At 37.5% G+C, this 25722-nt stretch overlaps 1 protein-coding gene across 27 annotated transcripts in view; it reads left to right on the top strand.

The window, feature by feature from the left end:
• SOX6 (SRY-box transcription factor 6) overlaps positions 1-25722 on the top strand; it is a 697806-nt gene that overhangs the window by 654504 nt on the left and 17580 nt on the right. For 23 of the 27 annotated variants that reach the window (XM_019456423.2, XM_019456414.2, XM_053899941.1 and 20 more), the window contains 2 exons: positions 21807-22040; positions 24696-24912. In XM_019456423.2, the coding sequence (XP_019311968.1) occupies positions 21807-22040; positions 24696-24912 (451 nt within the window). The remainder of the gene's footprint in view (positions 1-21806; positions 22041-24695; positions 24913-25722) is intronic. The other 4 variants (XM_053899942.1, XM_053899956.1, XM_053899943.1 and 1 more) reach the window with 1 other exon arrangement.

Consider the following 25722-nt stretch of genomic DNA (forward strand, 5'->3'; position numbering starts at 1 on the left):
CGGCTTGGAACAGCAATTTAAATGTTTTTCCCAGCTTTATTCAGATGGTGATATATGGCACTGTGTAAATTTAATGTGTACTATATGATGATTTGGTACACATGTATATTAGGAAAGGATTACCACAAGGTTAGTTAACACATCTGTCACCTTCCATGATCGCCTCTTTTTTAATGAGAAAATTTAAGATCTACTTTCTTAGCAACTTTCAAGTGTATAATACAGTATTGTTAATTATACTCTCCATGCTGTACATTAGCTCCCCAGAGCTTATCCATCTTATAACTAGAAGTTTATACCCTTTGACCAACTTCTCTCCCCTTCCCCTTCCCCCTAATCCCTGGAAACCACTACTCTGCTCTGTTCCAGAGCTTTTCCTTTTCCGATTCCACATATAACTGAGACCATACAGTATTATTTGTCTTTCTCCGTCCGATTTGTTTCACTTCGCATAATGTCTTCGAGGTCCATGCATGTTGTTGCAAGCGGCAGGATTTTCTTCTCTTGTGGATGAATAATATTCATCTACAAAAACGCCTTCAAGAGGAGTGTGTGTGTATCACATTTTCTTTGTCTATTCATCCATCGAGGTACAATTAGGTGGTTTCCATGTCTTGGTTATTGTGAATAATGCAGAACAGCAATCTTAAGGGACTATGCCCTCCTTCCACTTGCACCCCATCCTCCTGTGAGGCTTCTGAAGTGACTAACGTACGTCAGCCTAGGAGATGAGGGCCTGGTCCAGCTGGGCTTCCCAGGAAAATGTCTGGCAGTCATGAAAATGCCAATATCACTTACTAAGCAACTTGAGGACCTGCTTCATAGCTCTGAGCATGGAAGCCGCAAGGGAAAGGTCACCCAAAGAGGCAGCTGTGCATGTGTGTATTAAACACTCATCAAAATCAAATGACAAAACCATAAGCCAGGAAAACAGAAATTAAAAATATAAAAGGCAAATGCCTTCAAAATTTTATTTTTAAAGTCCAGCTGTTATTTGGCTTGAATATGACAAGACAGCATTTCTTGTTCACCATGATATTTATAAATCTACAAATTCATTGGTGCTGGGGGCTTAGGAAACATGTGTAAGGTCTTGTTATACTTTGAAGCAGTTGAAGGCTTACTATGTACTGAGCACATAAAATGTGTTAGCTCCTATGCGGGACATGGAAGAGAGGACTTGATTAGTGGAGTCAGTCACCATGTATTAAGAATGATGAACAGCTGTTTAACTTCTTATCGACTTTTCCCCTCTCCTTGTTCTCTTCAGGCAAGATGCGATGGTTGTCCCAACTCTCCTAATTTCAAGGTTGCAAAGTACAGTAGGAGGGGTGATGGCCCAGTTATTGGAAGGTTTGGATTAAGGCTCTTTTACTAAAGGATGGCAAACAAGTGACTAATGCCTCCTTATCTTTTAAAAGATGTGTTCTATATTCCATTATCTCTAAAAATGGTCCCTTCCAATTCCAAGATTGTCAGTAAGGTCTTTTTGGACACAGAGTGTGTTTCTTATAAGAAAGATGATCTATGCACAATAGCTTCCCCTTAGTTTTTTTCCAGAGAAATAAAAGAGGAGACCAGTACCTTTGAGAGCATATTTGTGCCACTTGTTGAATCCAGTTTTCACATCCCTTTAACTTTTCTTTTTTATTAATGAGCAGCTGTCTCTCATTGTATTTCACAGATGGGCCCCTCCTTTCTCTCTCTCTCCTCTCCTTCTCTTCTCCCAGCGATAACTGTTGTGACTTGCCTTCTTTTTCATATTCTTTCTATCCTGTTTCTTCTCTCTCTCTCTCTCACTGGGGATCTCTAAAGAGATACTTTTTTTTTTCCATTTTGCAGACTATCTTGAGTAAGAAAACATTTTCCTAACACCTCTTTTAATTCCACAGTTCAATCATTGTGTCCCAGCCTCAGAGGAAGGCTGCACCATATTTTGATGTGGGGAATCAGGGAATTTGAGCTCCTAAAGGGATGATCATTGGCCAGACTTCTAGACCCTGGGTTGAAAACTAAGTGGAAGCTATTGTGCACAGATCATCTTTCTTATAAGAAACACACTCTGTATCCAAAAAGACCTTCTGGACCCTGGGTTGAAACTGTGGTGATGATCATTGGCCAGACTTCTGGACCCTGGGTTGAAACTGTGGTGATGTGTCCTCCATGTATAAAAAACTTGCATTGATTTGAGTGGAAATGGATACGTGCACCCAGAATAGTCCCTTTTAGAACTGTTGCTCTCAGATCCTCAGATTTGCTTAGAAGACTTTTATAGATTTGTACTGAATTGTGAATTGGATCCCAGCCAACATGGCCTTAACCTTTCTGAAAGCTTTATTTTTTGGCAAACTTCTGATTGCTTCTATGTTTTATACCTCAGGTTAGCTCTATTATTGTCAACTTAAGCTCTCTGATTGTAGACCAATGAGAGAGAATGCAACTTTTCCTCTTTTTTCTTAAAAATGCACCACTTAATACTAATGTTTTTCTCTTCAAAATTCTACTTACCCTTTGATTCGCACTCTGATAAACCTGTGAAACTTTTCTCATTCCCTTTCCCCTCCCTGGGTCCTTCTTATTCCTGGTGGAAAGGGAAGATTGGTTTGAAGATACATGGCTCATTCAAGGCAGCAGAGGGGGGCTGTAGTGTAATCTAGGGTGGGGTGCAAGGGCTACAACTGCTTATACTTTGGAATATGAAAGTCATTATTATTTCAAGTCCAGAATACAGTGCTTCCCATGCAACACTTAGATTCTCAGAATTGGAATAAAGGAGTGGCATCATCAAAATCACAGTTCCAGCCAAGAAATCCCTTCATAGAACCCTAACAAGTGGCCATCTCTATTCTGTTCAAACGCACCTATTAGTCTATTAACAGAAAGCTACTTCTTGAGAAGCTCATTCCAATTCTAATTATTAATTCTTTGTTATTGGGAGCCAGAATTTGTCTCTGTTTCCTTATAACCTCTACCCAGTGGCTCTAGTCTGACTTTTAGGTTCCAAAAAATAAAGCTTACCATTTCTCCACATGACACCCCTTCAGATATTTGCTCACGGACTAGGAGACTTAAATTCCAGTTGTTCCACACTTGGCAGGTCACTTTCCATTCCTGAGTGTTCTCATCTGTAGCTAAGGAAGTTGGTCTAGGTTATTTCTAGTTGGCAGTTTTTTAACTGTCTTATTATACTGCCATGTAATTGAAATCATTCACCTTTAAGTCAACTAGAATGTAACAAGTATCAATTCTGGACTACACCATCCTTTAAAGAAATGAAATTATTATAGAAATATCCCATCTCTATAATGAGATGTCTTTGCTTACGAAGGAATCCAAACACTAGAGTACATATTAGGCAGATAAGGTGAGGAATCCTATATATTAAAAGAAAAGACTGAGATAAATCAGAAGGGAGCACTAATCAGAGCTGTGCTTATGGGTCTGACCTTCCATAGCTGCCTAAAACAGTGTTTCCAGGAATCTTAGAGAAATGAATAGACAAAGCATTTTCTATGGAACCAACAGGCTGGGGTCTGAAACCAGGATCAGTAGCCAGGGAGGCCCAAGGCCTGATGAGGAGTGAGTAACAGCCACAGGCTGGGAGATAAGCAGAGTTCACAAAGCCCTTGGCTCTGGACTAACTCTGTTGTATGAGTATCACAAAAATGTATTTTACTGTGGATATAAACAGTTTTAGAGGATCCTGTGCACCAGTTTATATCAGCACTATATATAAAGTACCGCTCTCTTAAACAAGCAAATAAACTTCTCTTAAAGAAATATATTTGCTGTGTCTTAAAAGCTCCCAAATAACTTTTAATGTTGGTGGAAAACAATTTCCATTGAACTCTCCAAGTGATGGATAGTCCTGATGGGGCAAGAGAGTGAAATGTCAAGATTCTTGTATAACTCCATCCCCTAATACTTCATAAAGGGAACTCAACCTGCTTCTCAGAGTTGCTTAAGCTAGAAAGCCCAAAGAGCTAGCCTTCCTTTACTGAGGAACCTAGCTCTGGCCAGTAGCTGGTTTCTCACTGGCCTGGCTTCTTCTCTAAAGAAGTGTCAATGGCAATATATATATATATATATATATATATATATATATATATATATATATATAACCAACGCCGCTGCCATCACCACCACCACCACATGCACACACACTCAAACACACACACACACAGTCTAGTTTTCTGATTGAATATCATCCACCCTAGTCAAGAAATGCTTGTCTATGCTATTACTGAATCACACAGAAGGACTTCCCCAACTTGTCTCAGAAACTGGGCCACAAAAGATTAACAACATCTTCCATGAAAATTAGACCCAAGATAAGAACAGCCAGCATATGGTCCCAGTGGGACTGCAAAATCAGTCCATGCTTCCTCAGTATTATGTATGTCTACTTCACATATATTAGAGTAAACCCTGGCTGACAGAGGTCTCTCTGTCATGTTTGGACTGACTATGTAGCCCTTCGGCTATGCACCTTGTCTGGTTACCTGTCCCAGAATCATCTTCTCTTGGCAGCAAGAGCCATTTGACTTGCTGTCTACAGGCTATTGAATTCAGCCCAACATTAAGCTGGTGGAATTTAAAGAGCACCAGGCCAATTTGGAATACTTTTTAAACTCTTTCTGCCAAACTTCCCCCCGCCCCACCCCCCAATTGGTCCTTTCCTTTTTTTCAAGTTCTGATAATTGTGCTTATAATTTATTTCAAAAAGTTGATAACCACCTAGCTAGCTCTTTCTCATTTTCTCTTACTGACTTCTTAGCTTTTTTCTTTAAGATATTTTTATTTTTGCATATATCCTTCTTTCATATTCATTGTCTCATTTTACTCTGCTTGTCTAACACTGTTTGCTTGTGCCCACTACCTATCATTTCGTACTCTTTAGCAATAGTTCTTTGTAGACTGAATTGCCAGTACCAATAGCCAGGCCTTTCTAAGCAGGATCTGCCCATGTTCGGGGGCCCCCAATCTTCCATTTTACCTTCATGTTTAAGTTATAATTTGCTGATTACCTCTTATGTGTACAGCACATATAGGCATGGAGGGAAGGATTTCTTAACAGATGGACTTCACTCTATTGTCCAAGAGCTAGTAATGTGGTTGGGATTATAATATTAGCACACACAGAAAGCAAAGCAACCTAAGGTGTTACATGTTCAAGTGCATCATTAGAGAAACAGAAAAATAAAAGTGCTATTTAGAGGAGGAAGCTACAGTGCTTTGTGAAAAACAGTGATTGTTGGAGTCCTGATAGAAATATAGGTAGAGATAAGCCCAGGTTTGGATGAGCAAAGAGAAGGGGAAGAACTTTCAGTTGAGGGAATAATCCAAGCAGATGCAGGAACAGTAAAGCATACAGATATTCATAACAAAGTTCCAGAAGGGAAGAATGACTTTCCTCACCCTTGTGTTCCCTACCAAGCCCAGCAAAAGTCGTGCATATATTCATACTCAGTAAATACTTAAGGAATTGAGCAGGTTATAGAAATACCTGGGTTCCATATTGTGAATGGCCTTGAATGTCAGGCTCAAGAATTTGAACTTTGCTACCAAATAAACAGCCATTAACCTTTAATTGTTCAAGATTGACTTAGACTACAGAAGTTAAAAATAATGGAAAAGCAGCAGTTCATTTAGTCTGGGGAATCTGTTAATCTCTTTATTCTTGTGTTTTGTTTAATATTGTTTCCGGGCGGATGTTCAATGGGCATCTTTTCATATAGCATCATCAGAGAGCTGAGTATGTGTTGGGAGGGTTTTCATTCAAGTCATATTAAAAACACTTCTTTTCTTCCTGGGTATATTACTCATTAAAGTATGATTTCACTTAGTCTGATGGGACTGATGGATGTCTAACAGATTGTTCTCTCTTGTACTTACCAGTGGAGAGGGTTTTTTTCAGTTGTTTTTGTTCAATGAATACTTACCCGTAGACATGATGCCCCATATTGGGTCTTGGTACCAGAGGGAAGCAAGTGTGTAAGAATCCATTGACATTTGCATTATACTGTAGACTGTTAAATTTAGGAGTAGGCTGTAAAGAAGTAACTCCGAACTAAAACTTAATATCCCAAGTCTCAGCCCCAGAGATAATTTCATAAGCAATGTATTCAACCATTTTAAATTTATACTAAAAATACAAATTGCAGTTTACTGGTTTACATATATATTTCATGGGAGAGAAATCATTTTGTGCTGCTTCAATATAAGCTCACTTTTCACTGGGAAGGCCAATCATACCTGAGGACAAAATGGAAAAGTCTACTCCATGTTGCAGACTTACAGAACTACTAGTAGAGGAAAAAGAAAAACAATTGTCAAATGTCCCTGAAACTACCTTGCCCTTCATTTATTACAGTATCTCGATCAAGAATCCTAATCCTTTGTTATTCCGATGAGTCCTTTATAAAAAGCTGATCCATAAATTCTGGCCAGGACTGAGCAGCATAGTCAGGTTATAGTTTCCACATGTGGGAACTGGGGGATATGAGATGGTCTTTTGAGGTTAGGTCCTATGCATATTCAGTACATTTTAGCTTTTTATCATAGAGACTGTTTTAAATATTTTTAACTTTGGGGCAGAGGACACTCCATTAAGTAGTAAATTACACTCCCCAGCTAACTTGTGGGTCGTTTTATAACTACTCTGAAGGACAGGACTATGTAGTATAGGACACATCACTCAGGTATGGGGAAAGACTGGAAAGGGAACAAATATGAGTTGAAAGCACTTGATATGTCCTAGGTACTGGAATAGACTCTATTACTTCTCTCTTGCCATTATTACTGCTACTATTTCTACGGGCGACTACTGTTTAGTGAGTGGTTCCTGGGATCCAGTCACTGAGCTAAGAAATTTTACATTCCCATTTAATCTTTACAAGGATCCTGCCAAGTAGAAATGATTAACTCTCTTTTGTAAGGAGACGAGATTACCATTTTAGAGAAAGGAAATAATTTTCCCAACTTAGGGAAGATCAAATATAGAGTTAAAACCCAGATCTAAGCCACACTGACTCCCATTTTTCTGCAAGATGAGCTGATTGAGTTGGTTGCTTTTGTTGGAGTAGCTTTTCCCTGTTGGTTTTCATTAAAAAGAAGGAAAAAAAAAGAGAACTAGAAACTTTTATTTAAGCTTATTTATTTATTTTGAAAAGGAGAGAGAAAAAGAGTACAGGGGAGGGGCAGAGAAAAGAAGAGAGAGAGAGAATCCCAAGCAGGCTTTGCACTGTCGCACAGAACCTGACACCGGGCTTGAACCCATGAACTGTGAGATCATGACCCAAGCTGAGACCGAGAGTCAGATGCTTAACCAACTGAGCCACCCAGGCACCCCAAGAAATAGAAACTTTTGAAAGTTTTTTAAATCTTTCAAACCATACACATATTAAGTACCTTTCAAATACTTTCACCAGATTCTCGGGGCAAAGAAGTTTTGGCAGATTATGGAAATGAGTTGAGTGGCCAAAATCCTTCTAATATGATTTCCATACAATAACCTAATAAAAAATTTAGTTACTACTGCACCCAGTATCTACATCTCTCATTCTAATAAAAGGAAAATTCCCTGAAACAAATGAAATGGAGAAGAGAAACCAATTAAATGAATTTTGTGGAGTTTTAAAAGCCAAGTCTAGATGCTATTGAAGCAATTCAGTTGACCGTTTTAGACATTTCTTCTGATGGCAAGTGTGAAACTTAAGAGATAGTTGCATCTGAGTTTCTTGTGATATTTGCCAGTTACTAACTGTGAGACCTGGACAACTTAACCTCTGTAAATCTCAGTTTCCTCATGTGGAATAAGGAATGTGAATTAGATGATCTTTAATATCCTTCTCGTGTTAAAATTCTCTGATTCTATGAGCATGTTTCATCTATTTCCTAATGACTCTGCTATCTAGGGAAGCTCCCATCATAGGTCTGTTTGAATACCTGCTTCAGTTGTATGTATTTATGCACACCCTACAATGTTAGAATAGCTTTCAGATTTAATATTTCCAAAAAAACTCATCCTTTCAAGATTACCCAGGAAGTGAGGAAGCTGGGATTTCAGGACTGTATAACAGGGCAAGTCAATAAAAGAACTAAGATCGGAACCAATGATCTCTGAGTCCCAAACAACTATGGGTATATTTTCCCTTCAAAGCCTTATTATTTTACAGATGCTCAAGTAAGGCAAGGTATTTTACAGAATATAAGAAATAAAATAGGATTTATACAAAATCCGATTTCAGAAATTATCAGTTTCTAATGCAACAGGTAGCCATCTGAGTCTCACTCTAAAATTTTCACAGTTGAAGATGTCTACTTCTCTCCATTGTGACATATGAGTACTTACCATATGCCCACTTGTGTACCAGACCTTGGGGAAGCATCCCTGCCCCTTTTGGGGCACACAGTCTTGTGAAGAAGGTGGGCACACACAGTTGATAATTTGGGTAAAACATGGTAAATGTTAAAATAAAGGTATGCATAGGATGCCATGGGAGCCTAAAATACTTAGCCCAAACTGATACACTAGGCAGGACTGCCTAGAGAAGATCATCCCTGTCCTGAGTCAAAGAATAAGTGATTTTAAAGGTGGACAGAAAATTCTAGGAAAAGAAAAGACTGAATGCTTAGTATGAAACAACATGGGGTATGGATAACTAAAAGTAGTTCAATATTATAAATCAAACAAAGTTTGAAGTGGAGAAGCCAAAGTTGGAACTGGAGACATAGGTAGAGGACCAGGTCATGGAGAGCCTAGGACTTCATCTTTTGGGCAACGGGGAACCATTGAAAACTTTTACATATAGAGTAGTCTGGTCAGAATTGCATTTGTGATGGTATACTCCGGCTGAAATTAGGAAGAAGTATGTAAGTAGGGACTGGAGACTCAAATCTGGAAGTAAGCACATCAGTTGGAAGGCTAGTATTTATAACAGTCCAGCAGAGACAGTGAGGCCAAGGCAATCGATGAGTAATAAGGATGGAAACAAGAGGATGGATTTAGTAGTATCTTTGTTAACTAATTCTGAGATTTCCTTCATCTTGGTTTGTGCTCCTTAATTTCATGTAGAGTCTATGGTAGTATATTGAGTTGGATGAAGCCAGAAGCCTCTGAGCAACATGAATTATTTAGTCTACCAGCTTTTTACCAGCTTCTGTATTCTCCAAGGGAATCTACTTGAATCTGAGCCTGGTGCTCCTGAAAACTTAGGAAGCCAGAACCTATTATTGTCTTATTTCATCCACAGTGGTCTCTGGTTCAGACTTAAATGATGTCTTTTTGCCTGGGCTCAACAGCTTGTAAGCTGTCCTCCTGTGCATACAAATAGCAAACAGATAATAAGTAGAATATTTGATGTTCTCTGCCACTTTCAAGTCATTAAAAAGAAAGAATCACATAAGTTATCCCAGTTGCCCTTGGATCCTACAGTTGAAACAAGATAAAGGGCTCTGTTTAGCTATCTGTGTAAAGCAAATATAACTTGAGAATTAAAAAAAAAAAAAAAAGTAAACACGGGCACCAAACTGAAAGCAAGAGACTCTTGAAAATACAGACTGGTATATCACTGGTTAGAATTTCCTTCATTTTGCAAAGCCACGAGCCACATGCATCAGCTCACCACAAAGTCATTAAGCCTTTTTAAGCTCAGATGAAAAACATTAACAAATACCACAAAAGGCTTTAGTATAGCCCCTTTGTTCATTCACATATGGCACTTTATAACTCCTGCGCCACTCTGGTCGTGTGTTTGTTTAAGCTGCCTCCATCAGGCTGGTCCTGAAAGAACAAAAGACATCTTGAGCAATCCTAAGCAGGAAATGGGCTAATCTAAACATGGTTTGTGACACTTTAAGTAGAATAGAAAGGGGAGGGATTGATTAGTCATTAATGTCCAATTGGCTCCATATGGATGTTGCAATAATAAAGCCTTTTTTCAGAGCAGTAGCAGAGTTATTGAATTAGAGGTTTATGTTTCCTCAGAGCTGACCTTAGGGAATTCCCTTTTGGTTCTTCTTGTTGATCTTTTAAAGAGAATGGAGTTTCCAATAGGAAAAAAATAGAAGCCTTCTCCACAATAACACTTGCTCATAATCCCGCAACTAAGGAATGTATTAATACGGCATCATTTTAATTCCTGCTATAATTTCAGTCCTTCGTGCTTTCTTTGCATCTTTGGTGGGGCAGTATTTCAGAGACCAATTAGACAGTGGCATGAACTTCATAACTGGTAATGGACTCCTCTAATGTGCTTAGGGAATGGTGGGCTTTGACATTCGGTTATTTCAGATCACTGAAATAATCAGTGACTGGGGTAGCTTTCGGGTTGGGGAAGTGAACTCGACTGAAAGTCAGACGGCCTAAGTTCTAGATCTGGCTCCACTCCTTATTAGCAATATATCGTTAACTGGTTATTACAGAGGAAGGTAGCACAACCTCTCTGAGCCTTGGTTTGCTCATCTGTCAAGTGAGGCAAATATATCTACCCTCCTATCGATTTCAAAGCATTGTGAGGAGAATTCAGATAATGTATTTACTGAAAGCACTTTGTAAATATCATTGTATGTAAAACTACTTAAAACGCATGGTATGTCTGTCCTGGAAACTGACCTCCAGTTTAGTCTAGTGAAATGTCTGTTTCCCAAATTCCCAATGGAATTTTTTCATTATGTGTATACTATTCCTATCTATCTATCTATCTATCTATCCATTTATCATCTATCTATCATCTACTTATCTATCTAGTTTCTTCAGTGAATTACTTGCTATAAAGTTCAATAGTTGAACTTTAGATTCAACTTAAGTAAGGTAGTTGTTTTTAGTGGGATTAAGGAACTTTAAGATGAAATCAAGGAAATGAAAATTTACCTGTGGACTTCCCCCACATTGAACAAATGAAGAATTAACACCTTAATCAAAGTACCACAGGTAATTTATCTTTTGTTCTTGTGCCACTGGTTCCTATTTTTATACCAGGCTCTAGCTCAGAAGACCTATGCATCCATATTTTGTATTTGCCTTCTTCAAATCATGGCACCCATCAGTAGGTTTCTTTGCTAACCTATCCAGCTAATCTTGTATAAAAGACACAAAGAACAAACCATAGTCTCTACCCCTGGCATCCCTTCTCAGAAGATGAACACATCACCCTAATGATTAAGACTCTTGTTCAGCCATGGAATGTCTTTTCCTGCCAAGTAAACCACTAGGATAGTAAAATTGTTTTGTGTTTCATTTTGTTTTGTTTTTGTAAGAAGAAATCAAATTTGAATTCCAAGCAGCCTTCATATGATGAAAGTAAATTCACTTTCTGGCAATAAGCAGGAATGTGAAGTTAGCGGAACTTCCATAATCATAGACAGACAGTTGTCAGCCATTCCTACAGCACAGTGAGTTGGATTTCTACAATAGTAAGACTTGATGGGATAAACATGATGAAATTAATACCCTCCATCTTTCTTAATTTTTCAAGCCCCCTTCTAAAATTCCTTCATCTTCTATATTTTTGTTTCTGATGCACTCATTACCATTATTTCTATTAACCCAAATAAGGGACTATTAACTGTATCATGTAACTCTTTCCAGAATCCCACATGTGAAAATCAACTATTCTGTTGATAGACTGAAGTAGCCTAAAATACTGTGATTATCAAGCAACCCAATGGTATATATTTATGTTGCTTTTTACCAAGATGCTTTTTGCCCTACTGAATATATATACATATATACATATATATTTATCATCACTATCATCATCATTATTTTAGTCAATGAGACCAACTTTTTGAGTTCACAATGGCCAGAGTATGCTAGGTCCACAGAGGGGAAAAAAACCTTCAGGAAAAATCACTTTTGTTTCTTTGGTTTTCTACTTTATTTTGGTTCTTTGTTTTTGCTTTTTTAAAAAACTAAGTGTTAAAACAATTTTATTTTGAATAATGTCCCTTTGCATGAGAATACTACAATTTGTCCATTCTCCAGTTATTTTCATTATTTGGTTATTATGAATAAAACTGCTATGATATTCTTGCATAAATCTATTTCTGGACAAAGTTTTTATTTGTTTTGGGTAAGTACCTACAAGTGGAAATCCTGAGTCACTGGTAAGTATATATTTTACCTTATAAGAAACTGCCAAGCCGTTTCCAAAATGGTTACACCATTTGACACGTTCACCACCAATATATTAAGAGTTCCAGTTGCTCCATATTCTTGCCAATGTTTAGTGTTGTAAGCCATTCCAGTGTGTAGAAAGCGGTATCCACTGTGACTTTCATTTGTATTTTCCTGATGACTAATGATATGGAATACCTTCTCATGTGTTCATTGTTATCAAAAGATAACTATATCTTTTGTAAAGTGTTCATGTCTTTTGCCATTTTTAAATTAGATTGATATTTTTCTGTAGTTCTTCATCTATTCTTGATATAAGTTCTTGTCAGATATGTGTATTCTGAATATTTCTTCCCAGTCTGGGCTTTGACATTTCATTTTTTAACAATGACTTGTGATGAGCAGAGTCTTAATTTGGTAAAGTTAATCTTATCATTTTTCTTATATATATAGTGCTTTATATGCTGTATCTAAGAATCTTTGCTTATTCCAATGTTACTAAAATATTCTCTTATGTATTCATTGAGTTTTTGCTTGTGGTTTGTTATGATTCATCTCAAATTAATTGTTGGGAGTAGTATGTGATAAGAGGTCAAGGCTCACTTTTTTCCATGTATTTATCCACTTGTTTTAGTACTACTTGTTGAAAAGACTATCATTTCCCACTTTAACAGCCCAAGTCTTTATTGAAAATTGACCATATATGTGAAGGTTTAATTCTGGACTCTCAAATTCTGTTCTAGTGGTCGATTTGCCTATGTCATGCTGTCTTTTTAAGTCTAGTTTGTTTGTTTTTTTACAAATGTTACAAAGTATTTGTACTGTAAATCTTGAAATTGAGTAGTGTGACTCCTCCAACTTTTTCAAGTTTGTTTTGGCTGTTCTTACTGCTTTATTTTTTATGTAAATTTTAAAATCAAGTTGTCAATTTCTAAAAGAAATTGTCTTTCAGAGATTTTTTATTGAGGATGGGTTGAATACGTAGATAAATTTGGAAAGAATTAATATCTTAACAATTTGGACTCTTTTGATCTACGAACATGGTGTATTCCTCCATTTATTTAGGTCTTCTTTAACTCAAAAATGTATTGTTTTTAGTGTAGAGGTCTTGCATACTTTTTTGGTTCTATCTATTTGTGAGTGTTTTATTTTCTGATGCTATTATGAATGAAAACCTAAAAAAATTATTTTCTAGTTGTCTGCTGCTAGTATATAGGAATACAATTGATTTCTGTACTTTTATATTGTATAATGCAGTATTGCTAAATTCACTTACTAGTTTTAGTAATTATCTTGCAGGTTCCTTAGGATTTTCTATATAAACAATTATATTATCTATGAATACAAATAGAATTACTTATTCTTTTCCAATTTGATGCTTTCTATTTCTTTACCTGCAGAAGTGTGTTGATAAGCGATGGTAAGAGTAGACATCCCTTGCCTTGTTCTTCACTCTTAGGGGAATAAGTATGATGTCCTACAGGTTCTTTTTAAATGCCCCTTATCACACTGAGGAGGTTCTCTTCCATTACTAGTTTCCTGTGGGCTTTTACCATGAGTGGGTATTGAATTTTGTTAAAACCAGTTTCTGAATCTATTGTGATGATCATGTTTTTTCCCTTTGTTTTGTTATATAGTGAATTACATTGCCTGATTTCACAAGTTAAATTAATGTTATATTCCTGAGATAAATTCTACTTAATCATGATTTATTATCTCTTTTACATATTGCTGGATTTAATTTGCTAATATTTTATTAAGAATTTTTGCATTTATGTTCAAATCTTTGTCAGGGTATGATGCCACCTCATAAAATAAATTTGGGGCCACTCTTTCCAACTCTACTTATCCTATTTTGTATAAAATTATTTTAATTTTTCTTTAAGTGTTTGAAAGAGTTAGCAGTGAAACAATTTGGGACTGAATTTTTCTTCATGAGAAGGTTGTTGGTTATAAATATAGTTTCTTTATTAGCTATACTAGTATTTAGGTTTTCTATTTGTTCTTGAGTAAATTTTAGTAGTGTGTGTCTTTCAAGAAATTTATTCATTTTATCTGTTTTTAAGTTTATTGGAATTAAGTTATTTACAATAGTCTTTTATTATTCTCTTAATGTGAGTAATATCTATAGTAAAATTCCCTCTTTCAATCCAAATACTGGTATTTTTGTTTTCTCTCTTCGTTGATCAGTCTTACTAGGGGTTTATCAGTTTTATTGATCTTTTTGAATGATTAATCCTTGGATTTGTAAATTGTCTTTATTGTATCTGTTTTGTATTTCATTGATTTCAACTCTATCCATGCTGAATCTGTGATTTTATTTGAATTATTTAATTTGTTTATATTTAAGGTCATTATTGAATTTGATGGGCTTAAGTCTTACAATTTGCTATTTTTTCTTCTGTTTTTGTTATTGTTGTTATTATTATTATTACAGTTTTATTTCTCTAGAGCAGTAAGATTCACAGTAAATTTGAAGGAAAGATACAGGGATTGCCCTTTCCCCCACACATGCATGGGCTTTCCTGTTGTCAACATACGCCACCAGAGTGGTACATTTGTTGCAATGGATGAACCTATCTTGACATATCATAATGACCCAAAGTTCATAGTTTACCTTAGTGTTTACTCTAAGTATTGCACATTCTATGGATTTGGACAAATGTATAGTAACATATATCCATCATTAGGAATCATACAGAGTATTTTCGCCATACTAAAAATCCTCTGTGTCTTGTCTGTTCATCACTCCTTCCCTGACCCATGGCAACCACTGATCATTTTACTGTCTCCTTTTCAGTCCTTTTTCAGTCTTCCATTTGAATTATTCTACTGGCATGTTAGCTATACCTTTTTGTATTTTGTTTACTTGTTGTTTCTAGTGATTTACTGTGAATCTTTGAGTCTTCTTACAGTTAAAATTATACCACTTTTTATAAAATAAACGGTTAACAACTTAATACCAGTTAGTACCTTATCCTTTGTGCTAATGTGCCATTGTTCTCATGTTTTACTTCTTATAAGTCCCACAGTACAGTGTTATATTTTATATTAAATAGTTCCTTGTCTTTTAAAAACATATACAAAATCAGCTGTTTATTAATGAAATCCAGAGAGGAAACAAAGAGGGATTTTTTTGTTTTTATTTTTTTAGTCACATTTATCATTGTTGATGCTCTTCCTTTCCTCATGAATATCTAAGTTTCTGTCAGAAATTATTTCCCTTCATCTTGAATGATTTTTTTGAATATCTCTTTTGGTATGAGTCTGCAAGTAATACATTTTTTCAGCTTTTATTTATCTGGAAATATATTCCACATTTGTCTTTGGAGAATATGTTCTGAATTTGAGCCATCTCTGAATTGATTTATTTAATTTCAGCATTCTAAAGATGTTCTTTAGTCTTCTGGCCTTCATTGTTTCTTATGAATAATTAGTGATTATTTATATTATTGTTACTTTGTATGTAATGTGCCCTGTTTCTCTGAAATTTTCCCTTTGTCTTTGGTTTTCAGCAGTTTGACTAGTGTCTAGGTGTGGTTTTCTTTGTATTTATTCTAACTGCACTTACCTGAATATCTTGAACCTGTAAGTTGATGATTCTCACCAAATTCAGATAATTTTCAACCAGTGTTTCTTCAGATATTTTTCAGTCATGATTCTCTCTCTCTTCTACCTGGAACTTCAGTTACACATATTCTAGGACTCTTAGTGTTGTTCTACATATTGCTGAGTCTCTGTTTATGTTTTTAGCTTTTTTATTCCTTTTGATTTTGATGTTTTTTCTTTTTTTTTTTTAATGTTTGTTTATTTTTGAGAGAGATAGAGACAGAATGTGAGCAGGGGATAGGCAGAGAGGGAGGGAGACACAGAATCCAAAGCAGGCTCCAGACTCTGAGCTGTCAGCTCAGAGCCCAACGTGGGGCTCAAACTCACAAACTGCGAGATCATGACCTGAGCTGAAATCGGAAGCTTAACCGACTGAGCCACCCAGGCACCCCTCTTTTGTTGTATTTTCAACTTCACTGACCCTTTATCTGCACTCCAAACTTCTGTGAAATCCAGTGAATTTTCATCTCAAATATATTTTGCAGTTCTAGAATTTCCATTTCTCTTTCAAGTTTCATTTCCCTGCTGAAGCATCCCCTGACCCTGTCTATGTATTCATTATGACAATCTTTTCTTTTAAGTTCTCAAACATATTTATAATGGTTACTTTAAAGCTCTTGTTTGTTAATTACACTATGTGAGTCATCTCAGTTTCTCCTTCTGTTGAGGTTTTATTTGTTTGTTCTGTTTTGTTTGGTTGTTATTATCTCTGGGTCATATTTTAGTGGGTTTTTTTTTGTACAACTAGTAATCTTTTACTGTATATTGCATATTGCAGATTATAAATTATAGGTTTATTATAAGTTCATTAGTAATCATTGAGATTTATTGAGAATTATTCAGAGGTAATTTCTCATTTGATTTCCATTTTGATGTCTTCTTGAATATATTTGTTCATGTCACTACCCCACTTAAAAACTTTGAAGACTTCTTCACTTGGCATTCAAGGTACCTAGAAATCTGTCTTCTACTTCTCTAATTTCATCTTTTGGTGCTCCCCTATATTCTTCTATAAGCCCAAGCCAGAGTCAGCTTCTTTTTATTCCCCAAAACTCTACCACCATTTTGTTGTATCTCTGTGTCTTTATTCACACAGATTCTCCAGCCTAGAATACTTTCGCACCCATACCTGCTGGTAAATTTTTCCTCTTCCTTTAAGATGCTGCTCAAGCACCACTGCATCTCTGAAGCCTCCCTGATATTCATCTCTGTTCCTTCCAACAACATTAGTAGCCCCTCTCCTCTGCTTTCATAGTACTTTTAAATTACCTTTGTTGGCACTTATGCTGTTTTGTAATTTTCTATTTATGTGTCTGTTTCCCTCACTGGACCAAATCCCTTTTAAAAAAGGCACATGTGTTATCATTCTTTGTATACCCAATCACAATGTTGGGTCTATCTGAAATTTGTCAGAAGTGTTTGCTGAATTAATGCATAAATAAATGATTACTAGGCACATTATAGAATTAGCCAAAGTTCTTCTTTAGGGAAGAACACACATACCAAACACTTACCACTTACTCATTCACTCACATAACCCTTGGAATTTACCCAGGAAGGGGGCCTCTCTAGGATTAGTTCAGGACCATTGCCATAGGCTATGATGGTTACACTGGCCTTCTTTCCAGCCCACCTGGAAAAACTCAACTTTCTGTCTTCATTTTAAATCATTTAAATCACAGATTCCTAAGGAGGTCTTTGCCTTGGCAATTTCTGTTTTCTACCCATAGACTATCTTTCTTTGTCTAACTGAAAGTTTGCCTTTACTGAACTATGATATGGGAGACAAAGGATGAATTAATCAAACCAAGCCCCCTGGAGAAGTTGAAGAGAGCAGGAATTCCTGGTGTACAGGGAACAGTTCTTTCCCGTGGTGCCTAGTGTGGTGTTATTGACCTCCTGGCCTTTCAGTACCTGTCATTTATGATTTCTATTGCTTTTAATTAAAGACACTTAGGTCGGCCTGAAAGTAGTAGTCTCTAGGTACATAGCTTTTGGTCTAGGCTTTCTCTAACTGCTTTCCATGAGGAGATGTATCATGAACATTGAACTCACAAATGATTCCTCTGCTCTTAAAAGTAAAAGGCACTCCATCATAGAATTGTGAGACATTCCCTAGGACCATTCTGGATTCTGACGGAGAGCACTGACTATTTATTTATTTATTTATTTATGTTTATTTATTTTTATGAGAGAGACAGAGTGCAAATGGGGGAGGGACAGAGAGAGGGAGACAGAATCTGAAGCAGGCTGCAGGCTCCGAGCTGTCAGGACAGAGCCAGACATGGGGCTCGAACTCATAAACTGTGAGATCATGACCTGATCTGAAGTCGGACACCAAACAGACTGAGCCACCCAGGCACCGCTTATTTATTTATTTTTGAAGTTTGTTTGTTTGTTTGTTTACTAAGGGGGGGGAGGGAGGGCAGTGGGGGAGGGGCAGAGATAAAGGGAGAAAGAGAATCCTAAGCAGGCTCCACACAGCACAGAGCCTGACACAGGGCTCAATCTCACAAACTGTGAGATTGTGACCTGAGCCCAAATCAAGAGCTGATGCTTAACCAACTGAACCACCCAGGTGCCCTAGTATTGGCTATTTTAGAATGAAGTGCTTTTTTTTTTTTTTTTTTTTAGCTTGGTGTTATTTTCAAAAATGAATGAAGCAGTATGAAGTTACACTTGATATGTAGATTTTAATTATAACAGAAAGTGGATTTTAGTCTTCAAATGTTCAGACTAATAATAGCACACCTTTTGAAAACAATTCTATAGTATCCTATAGAATCTTCCTCATGTGTTTAAAAAGGTTTATATAATATACAATCTTCATTTTAAAATTTTGGACTTTATACACACATATCCAGTCATATGTATTTCTACTGCTGCCACAATAATTCCCTAATCATTTTGTCTTATGAAGCAAAGTTTAGGTAAGTTAAGGAGCACTTTCTAAATATTCTTTTGGTTTTGTGCCCTCTTAATACTTTCTTAAAATTCTGACTCTGATCACATATCAGTCCAGTATAAAAGTGGTTTCAAACCTTGGTCTCCCTGGATAAGTCTCTACTCAAGTCTTGGTTCATTGATACAACATTCCTAATTTAGCTCATTCATTTCTATGTCCTCATTCATTTTTACTTGACTTTCCTTGGAAGAGAGGAGAGGAGGCAAGATAAAAGAGATGCATTTTCTATTTTCTATTTCTTCATTCACATTTTTATACTTTGTACTGTGCTTGAATTTCTCAATTTATGGTGAGTCCCAGATATCTGCTCTGTAAATGAATTCAATGTCATGTAGACAACATGCACTATGGGAGAAAGGGGCAAGGTTGATGTAGGGTAGTTGGTGGGGTGAGACCTGAGCTCTGTTCCTTGAAAGAAGAATAGGAAGTGTTTGTTAAGACTGAGGTACAGAATGAGAGGGAGAGAGATTGGGCATATGTATGGCATGTCTGAGAGAATCAACTGGTATGGAGTAGAGGATCTACTAAGAGCCGAGTCTGAAAAGCCACCATGATTTCCATCAGTCCATAGGAGACTAAAACTTCCCATTCACAATGAAATACATCTTTTAAATGAACAAATAAATGGAAGCTGACTATTTGGTTTTGCTAGAGGTAGAGAGAAAGCTATGACGGTAAAAGCAAATCTCAAATGTTAATCACCTGTGGCATAGTAGTTACCTTAGAATACTATTGAAATGTTTTTGCCTCTGACATTCTCCACAAGCCTGTCTCCTTTTATGTGCATGCATGCAAGTATATAAATTGCTGAATCCATGTCAGTTGTAAAGTAATGGCACTGAGGGCATCATAAATTACCATGGTGATCCTCAGGAGAAGACACTGTCGTATCTGAATGAGTGTTTCACTTCCAGAGTAATGTATGCCTTCATCTGGCCCAGCAGTCAGCATATTGCCCTGTGTTGATGGATATTGTCAGCTGGAAGCTACACTACATTTCACTGCACAATAAACATGGCTGTCAAACCCATATAAAGTGAAATCAATTTATCCTGTATGGTCAGTGCATTTTAAATGAAATTAATGTACTGTGGGTATGGTGGCAAAAAGGTAGCAGATTAGTTATGCATCTTGGGATCCGAGACGTTTCATGTAAGGGATCATTCTGTCTAGTAGGCCTAAAAGAAGGGCTGTTTATAAAATATATTATTTTTGCATGGTCTTCGCAAAGTGGCCCCTCTGCCCTCTTTCATGTTTAGAAAAGAATTGAGAATATTAGCCAGTCGGGGCCCCTTTATCCTGTCTTTTGTTTGCTATAAATGATGATCATATTTGTCAAATAATAGTGCACTTTAATGTTCTAATTTATTACTAGCTCTGACACAAACAAATTTCTACTTAATCAAGGTATCTAGAAATAGAGTAGAAGGGCCAGAGATTGATTGGGTCATGTTGTTCCTGTATAATCACTCCACTGAGCTGAAAGGCTTTACTTTTTCCAGAAAGTGGAAATGTTGGTTTTAATGTGTATTTTGCTTCTAAACTTTTGGGAGTTGGCTTTCCTGTTTATACAGCAGAAAACCTGGCTGAGGCCATCAGTCGAACCACTTTACGTTTAACTATAGAAGTTTTCAATCTATAGGGGGATATGTCGTAGCTGCCACACTGCAAAGCGTATATCAGTATGTGACACTAGCAGCGTTCTTGAAAACAAGCAAGAGCTGTGTCCATTCATTTATTCACTCATTTACTCATTCACCAATTTAACATATTTTACTAATTCAATCTCTATATGCCAAGTGCTTCACCAGAGCCTAGGGAGACAGCAGTTGAAGGAGAGCCAGTTCCTGCCTTATTGTCAAGGAACTTTCAATCTAGCATGTTACTAGCTAGAGTCATCCCTTCAGAAACTATAAAATATCAGAGGTTTAGATAGAGTTTCATAGGGGAATGTTAAAGGACTACGCTTAAACAGCAGACAACTGTATCAGGACCCTTGAAATAAATGCCTTTGAGTCTACTAGTTTGCATATAAGTTGAAAACCAATCTTTTACTTAATAAATATTTATTGAATATCTACAATGTGGGAAATCCCGGGGATACAAGAATGAGTAAAACAGAAACACCAACTTTAGGGGTTTCATATTCCTTTGGATGGAGTGGAAAGATTAGAGAGAGATAGTCACATAAACAAGTAATTTCATGTAGCATAAAAGAAAAAGGAACGAATGCAGCCTGGGGAACGTCATTGTGAATGCTGCTCCAATGGCTTGAATTACCCTTCCCGTCTGCCTCCCCCTATTCACGCGATAATTTTTATTCATCCTCCACAAGAGAGCTTACCCTTCACCTTTCCTAAGAGGCATTTGCTGACTGTCTTGTCTGATGCCCTTCTGGTACCCTGTATACTGCAGTATTACAGCATTTATCACACACTATTATAACTGCCTGGGGCCCGTATCCCCTCTGATCTGTGCGCTCCTTAAACGCAGGGATTGTTTTTATTTACCTTTACATCCCTAACCGCTGCCATAATGCCTAACTCATAGTAATTGCTCAATTAATATTTTCTATTGAATTTACTAATTCATGAAGCACACCACACGTAACTAGGTCTTGAAGGATGAGTGAGACTTAGTGGGACCTAGTGAAGGAGTAGAAAGGGCTTCCAGGCAGCGAGAGGAGTGCTGGAGAGGGCACAATATTGTGAAAGAGAATTCTATTTGAGGTAAAGAGATAGTTTGAAGTGGATGCGGTTTTTGGCAAATGAGGCTAAGATGATAGGTGAGAGCCTACTTTTGAAGGGAAGACTCGCATCAGGAAAGGTTACCATAAAATAATGCCAGTCATTGCACAATCACCACCTGCAAGTGCCTGTAGTAAAAATGTACTAGGTGCATAAAACATACAAAATTAATTCTGCCCAGTGTGTCTTTGAGGCCTCCATCAGAAGGGCCTATAGAATTGTCATTTGAAACTGTCTTCTTCCAAGAGGTCACTTAAAACGAAGAGAAGGGCGTAGGGAAAACAGCTGAACCAGGCGGCAAGCTGTGTTACGTTACTCAGATAATAATGTTTGCACCCATCTTGTTCTTCCTGCCCTGACATTACAGGAAGTAAAGCAATGAATGGCTCTGCAGCTAAACTACAGCAGTATTATTGTTGGCCAACAGGAGGCGCCACTGTGGCTGAAGCACGAGTCTACAGGGATGCCCGCAGCCGGGCCAGCAGCGAGCCACACATCAAGCGACCAATGAATGCTTTCATGGTTTGGGCGAAGGATGAGAGGAGGAAAATCCTTCAGGCCTTCCCCGACATGCATAACTCCAACATTAGCAAAATCTTAGGTGAGTGCAGTCGCTGATGCTGACCTCCTACCCATCGAGTGCCCCCCCGAGTGGAAAACAGGGGCATAACTTGTCACCTAAGGGAGACCGTGGTTTGCAGAGGTTAGATGTAGCTCAGCAAGCTGCCACAAGAGACTTCGTCACCATCTCTGTGTCCCCCACCCTTCAGTGTGGCATTTAGGTTTAGGGGTTGTGTATCCACGAGGTGCCAGGGAAGGACTGACTAAAAAACTTATTTTAGAGACAAAACTATTTATAGTGTGTTAATACTGTGAATTTGGCAACTGTGAAAGGTACTGCTAAACCGGATTGGTGGAGACAAGCCTTATCTCCTTTTCTTATTCAGTCTTCTTAAATCCCTAAGTTGCTCCGAAACCTTGGAAACATTCACAGATCCTACAGTTTTCTGCTTTAGTGTTCTTGGGTTCATATATCCTTCTGAAAGGACTCGTCAGGAACTAGGGTGAGCCCCAAAATAGTGTGAAATTCATGGAGTGTTGAACAGTGCCTCTAATGATAACTTTAAAACTTGTAAAATGAAACTACATTTACTTTAATAAGATATGACGAGTTCAAATTTCATAGCAGTGAGTTGAACACATAGACCACAGGGCAGAGGCCCGTTTTGTGGTAAATTGCCAGAGTGATTCTCCCGTTTCTCAGGATTAAACTCAAACCTCGTTCTATTAGTGTAAAGCTTGCTAGTGCAGATTATACAGTTTGGAATTATTATGTTCAACATATTGAACATATTTTATTCAACATGTAGCATTACAGTCAACATGTTTCCTCTTTAAAAAGAAAAAACACAGAAGGCACTGTTCTATTTAAGCTGTCATGATGTGACAAAATCTCAAAGGGAGCCGTTTAAGAAGCTGAAAAACATTACAGACTTAAACTGTGGTTTTCATTTTTTAAATGTTTTGTTCAAAAGCAATAAATATTTAACCTTAGTAAATATCAGTGATCTGGACATACACAAATACACGTTTTGTCACTGTATAAATAATTTAACTTGATTCTGAGACATTGTGAGGCAGTAACCTCTAAGAAAATTTAAAACACACATAAGATCAAATAGTGGTGAAATGTTAAAAAGTAAGTTTTTCCCTTTTATTCCTTGAGATATTTGAATTTCAAGATGGATGCCAAATGTCACTACAATTAGGTAGGGTTTTATTTTTAGAGTTTCTGAGATATACACAGGGATAGTATTATTCTTTTGAATTTAAGTACCTTTGAAACCAAAAGGTTCCTGATGGACATGTTAATTTTGTTTTTCTAATTAATAGACATTTAAAAGAAAATCAGTTTCTCTGTCCTTGAATTTGATACCTAATTTTGAAATTTTCTTTTCTTCTTCCTCTTCTTCTTCTTCTTCTTCTTCTTCTTCTTCTTCTTCTTCTTTTTCTTCTTCTTCTTCTTCTTTTGCCATTTTAGTAGCAGCATGAGTAAGCTCTCAGATGGGCATAGAAACTCTCTGTTTCCATCTTGGCAGCTGTAGGGAATCTATATTCTTGGTGTGCACCCTGTGAAAAAAAATTATTAAGAATATAGTAAGTGTATTCATTAAAATATAAACTTTGAAGCACAAGCATTTCAAGAGTGCCAAGAATCCTCTGTTAACTGGGGCTTTAAGCTACTGGGAGTCAGCAGAACACGGAGAAGTCTGTCTGTGTAGACTTTCTACACAACTTTTGCACAACAATCAGGAAAGAACAGGGATGGATGTGCTATTAAAGCAGACCAGGATACTGCTGGCTACAGAGAAGATTTGTACGACTTTCCATTTGTTTATGTATGAAAAATCTCCACTGAAGATTAGCTAACATCCAGTCAGCACAGCTGTTACCGCTTTATTCACCAGCGACACACAAAAATGCAATTTGATACATGTAAAAAAACACATCCCTTCTTCGTCAAGTGTTTAGGTAATTCTTTATAAACAATATTAGAGAAGTGAATACTTTTCCTTCTTCCTCTATAAACCACATTAAAAATTTTTGTGCTGTCATTGGTACAGCTCTGAATGAACATTTGTAGTACTTGAAAATGGTATATATCATTCCAACTGTACCTTCCGGTTCGAAAGCTAGAACTTAAGTAGAGTTTAGGCTTTTTAATTACCCTAGGCCAGGGGAGACAGTGCGCACAGTGGGTTTTTATATATGGAAGGATACCAACATCCGCCGACACCTTCTCAGTAAGTAGCTTCCCTAAAGATGCCTGGACAAGTTGACAGACGTTTGAATCTCTGAAAGCGGGAGAGCTTTTTCTGAGAATCCTGTCAGCCTTGAGAGTATGCTTTGGAAGTTTCAGTTTTTCACCCTTTGAGAGAGATAGACGACCAATAGATGGGGGAAGGACATTGGGGTAGGAGGCGATCTTTAAGCAGCAGAGACATGTTTTAAAATAATATACTTTTTGTAGCACCAGCTTTAAGTCATTGAAAGAAATAATGTAATAAATGTTGCCATATACAAAATTATTCTTTGCTCTATGGTCCATACAAGACTGCTGGGGAGGCTCAGTGGGATGCGGTGGTAGGAGCTACCCAGAGCCACAGGTGAGTAAAGCGGTGGGAAGGTATACCCAGTAGTTTCCATGAATATGTTGCCTTGACCACTTGGGTACTTAACGGCTGTTTTTGTTTAGGGTCTCGCTGGAAATCCATGTCCAACCAAGAGAAGCAACCTTACTATGAAGAGCAGGCCCGGCTAAGCAAGATCCACTTAGAGAAGTACCCGAACTATAAATACAAACCTCGACCGAAACGCACCTGCATTGTTGATGGCAAAAAGCTCCGGATCGGGGAATATAAGCAACTGATGAGGTCTCGGAGACAGGAGATGAGGCAGTTCTTTACCGTGGGGTGAGTGTTCCTGAATGTGGCCACCTGGGCTTTCCCCTCCCACTAGGAAACCACAGGATGGCTACTAGCAGTGTATTTGGGAAGGAGATTGGGGAAGGAAGGAGATCAAGACCTATCCAGGGACTAGGCTGTGGTGATCTCTGCAGTGTCTCTCTCTCTGTCTCTGTCTCTCTCTGTCTCTCTCTCTCTCTCTCTCTCACACACACACACACACACACACGCACGTGCGCACGGTCTTGCAGCCTGGCTCCTGCTCAACACCTCAAAACAAACCTGGTCACCCCTCTCCTTGTCTCGCAAACTAATCTTAGATGTTCAGTGCCCACACACAATGTTTCTGGTAGTTTATTTAAGCAGACATATGGGGAGAAAAAATAAAAACTAACCTTAAGAAATCCCCAGAAGCTTTCCAGCTTCTCTGGGTGGTGCTTCTGACTCTAATCACAATAGTCTGCTTTTGTTGTGGGATCTACCACAAGATAATTGGCCTTGACATTGGTTAGAGGACCTCATTTTTGGCGTAAGATCCAGAACTCCTGTTGCAGTAAATTATTCTGTGGTGGAAGCAATAACAATGCGGATTTTCTTGCTTAAATCAGAAACTAGACATGTTTTTGATATCTTCAAGTCTGATTTCATGTCATTTTGTTTAAAAATTAGGTAATAGATTTCTGGTATAAATTTCGAGTTGGCTGACTGGCTGTCTGCATTTAAAAGAGGCCCTTTGTAACCACAGCCATGGGGATAAGCGGGGATGCAGACGCCTGTAGGTTCCAGCACACCCAGACCTAGAGGCACAGGGGTGATAAA

The sequence above is a fragment of the Panthera pardus genome, unplaced genomic scaffold (assembly GCF_024362965.1).
Source record: "Panthera pardus isolate Hobbes unplaced genomic scaffold, ASM2436296v1 HiC_scaffold_12, whole genome shotgun sequence".
NCBI lineage: Eukaryota > Metazoa > Chordata > Mammalia > Carnivora > Felidae > Panthera > Panthera pardus.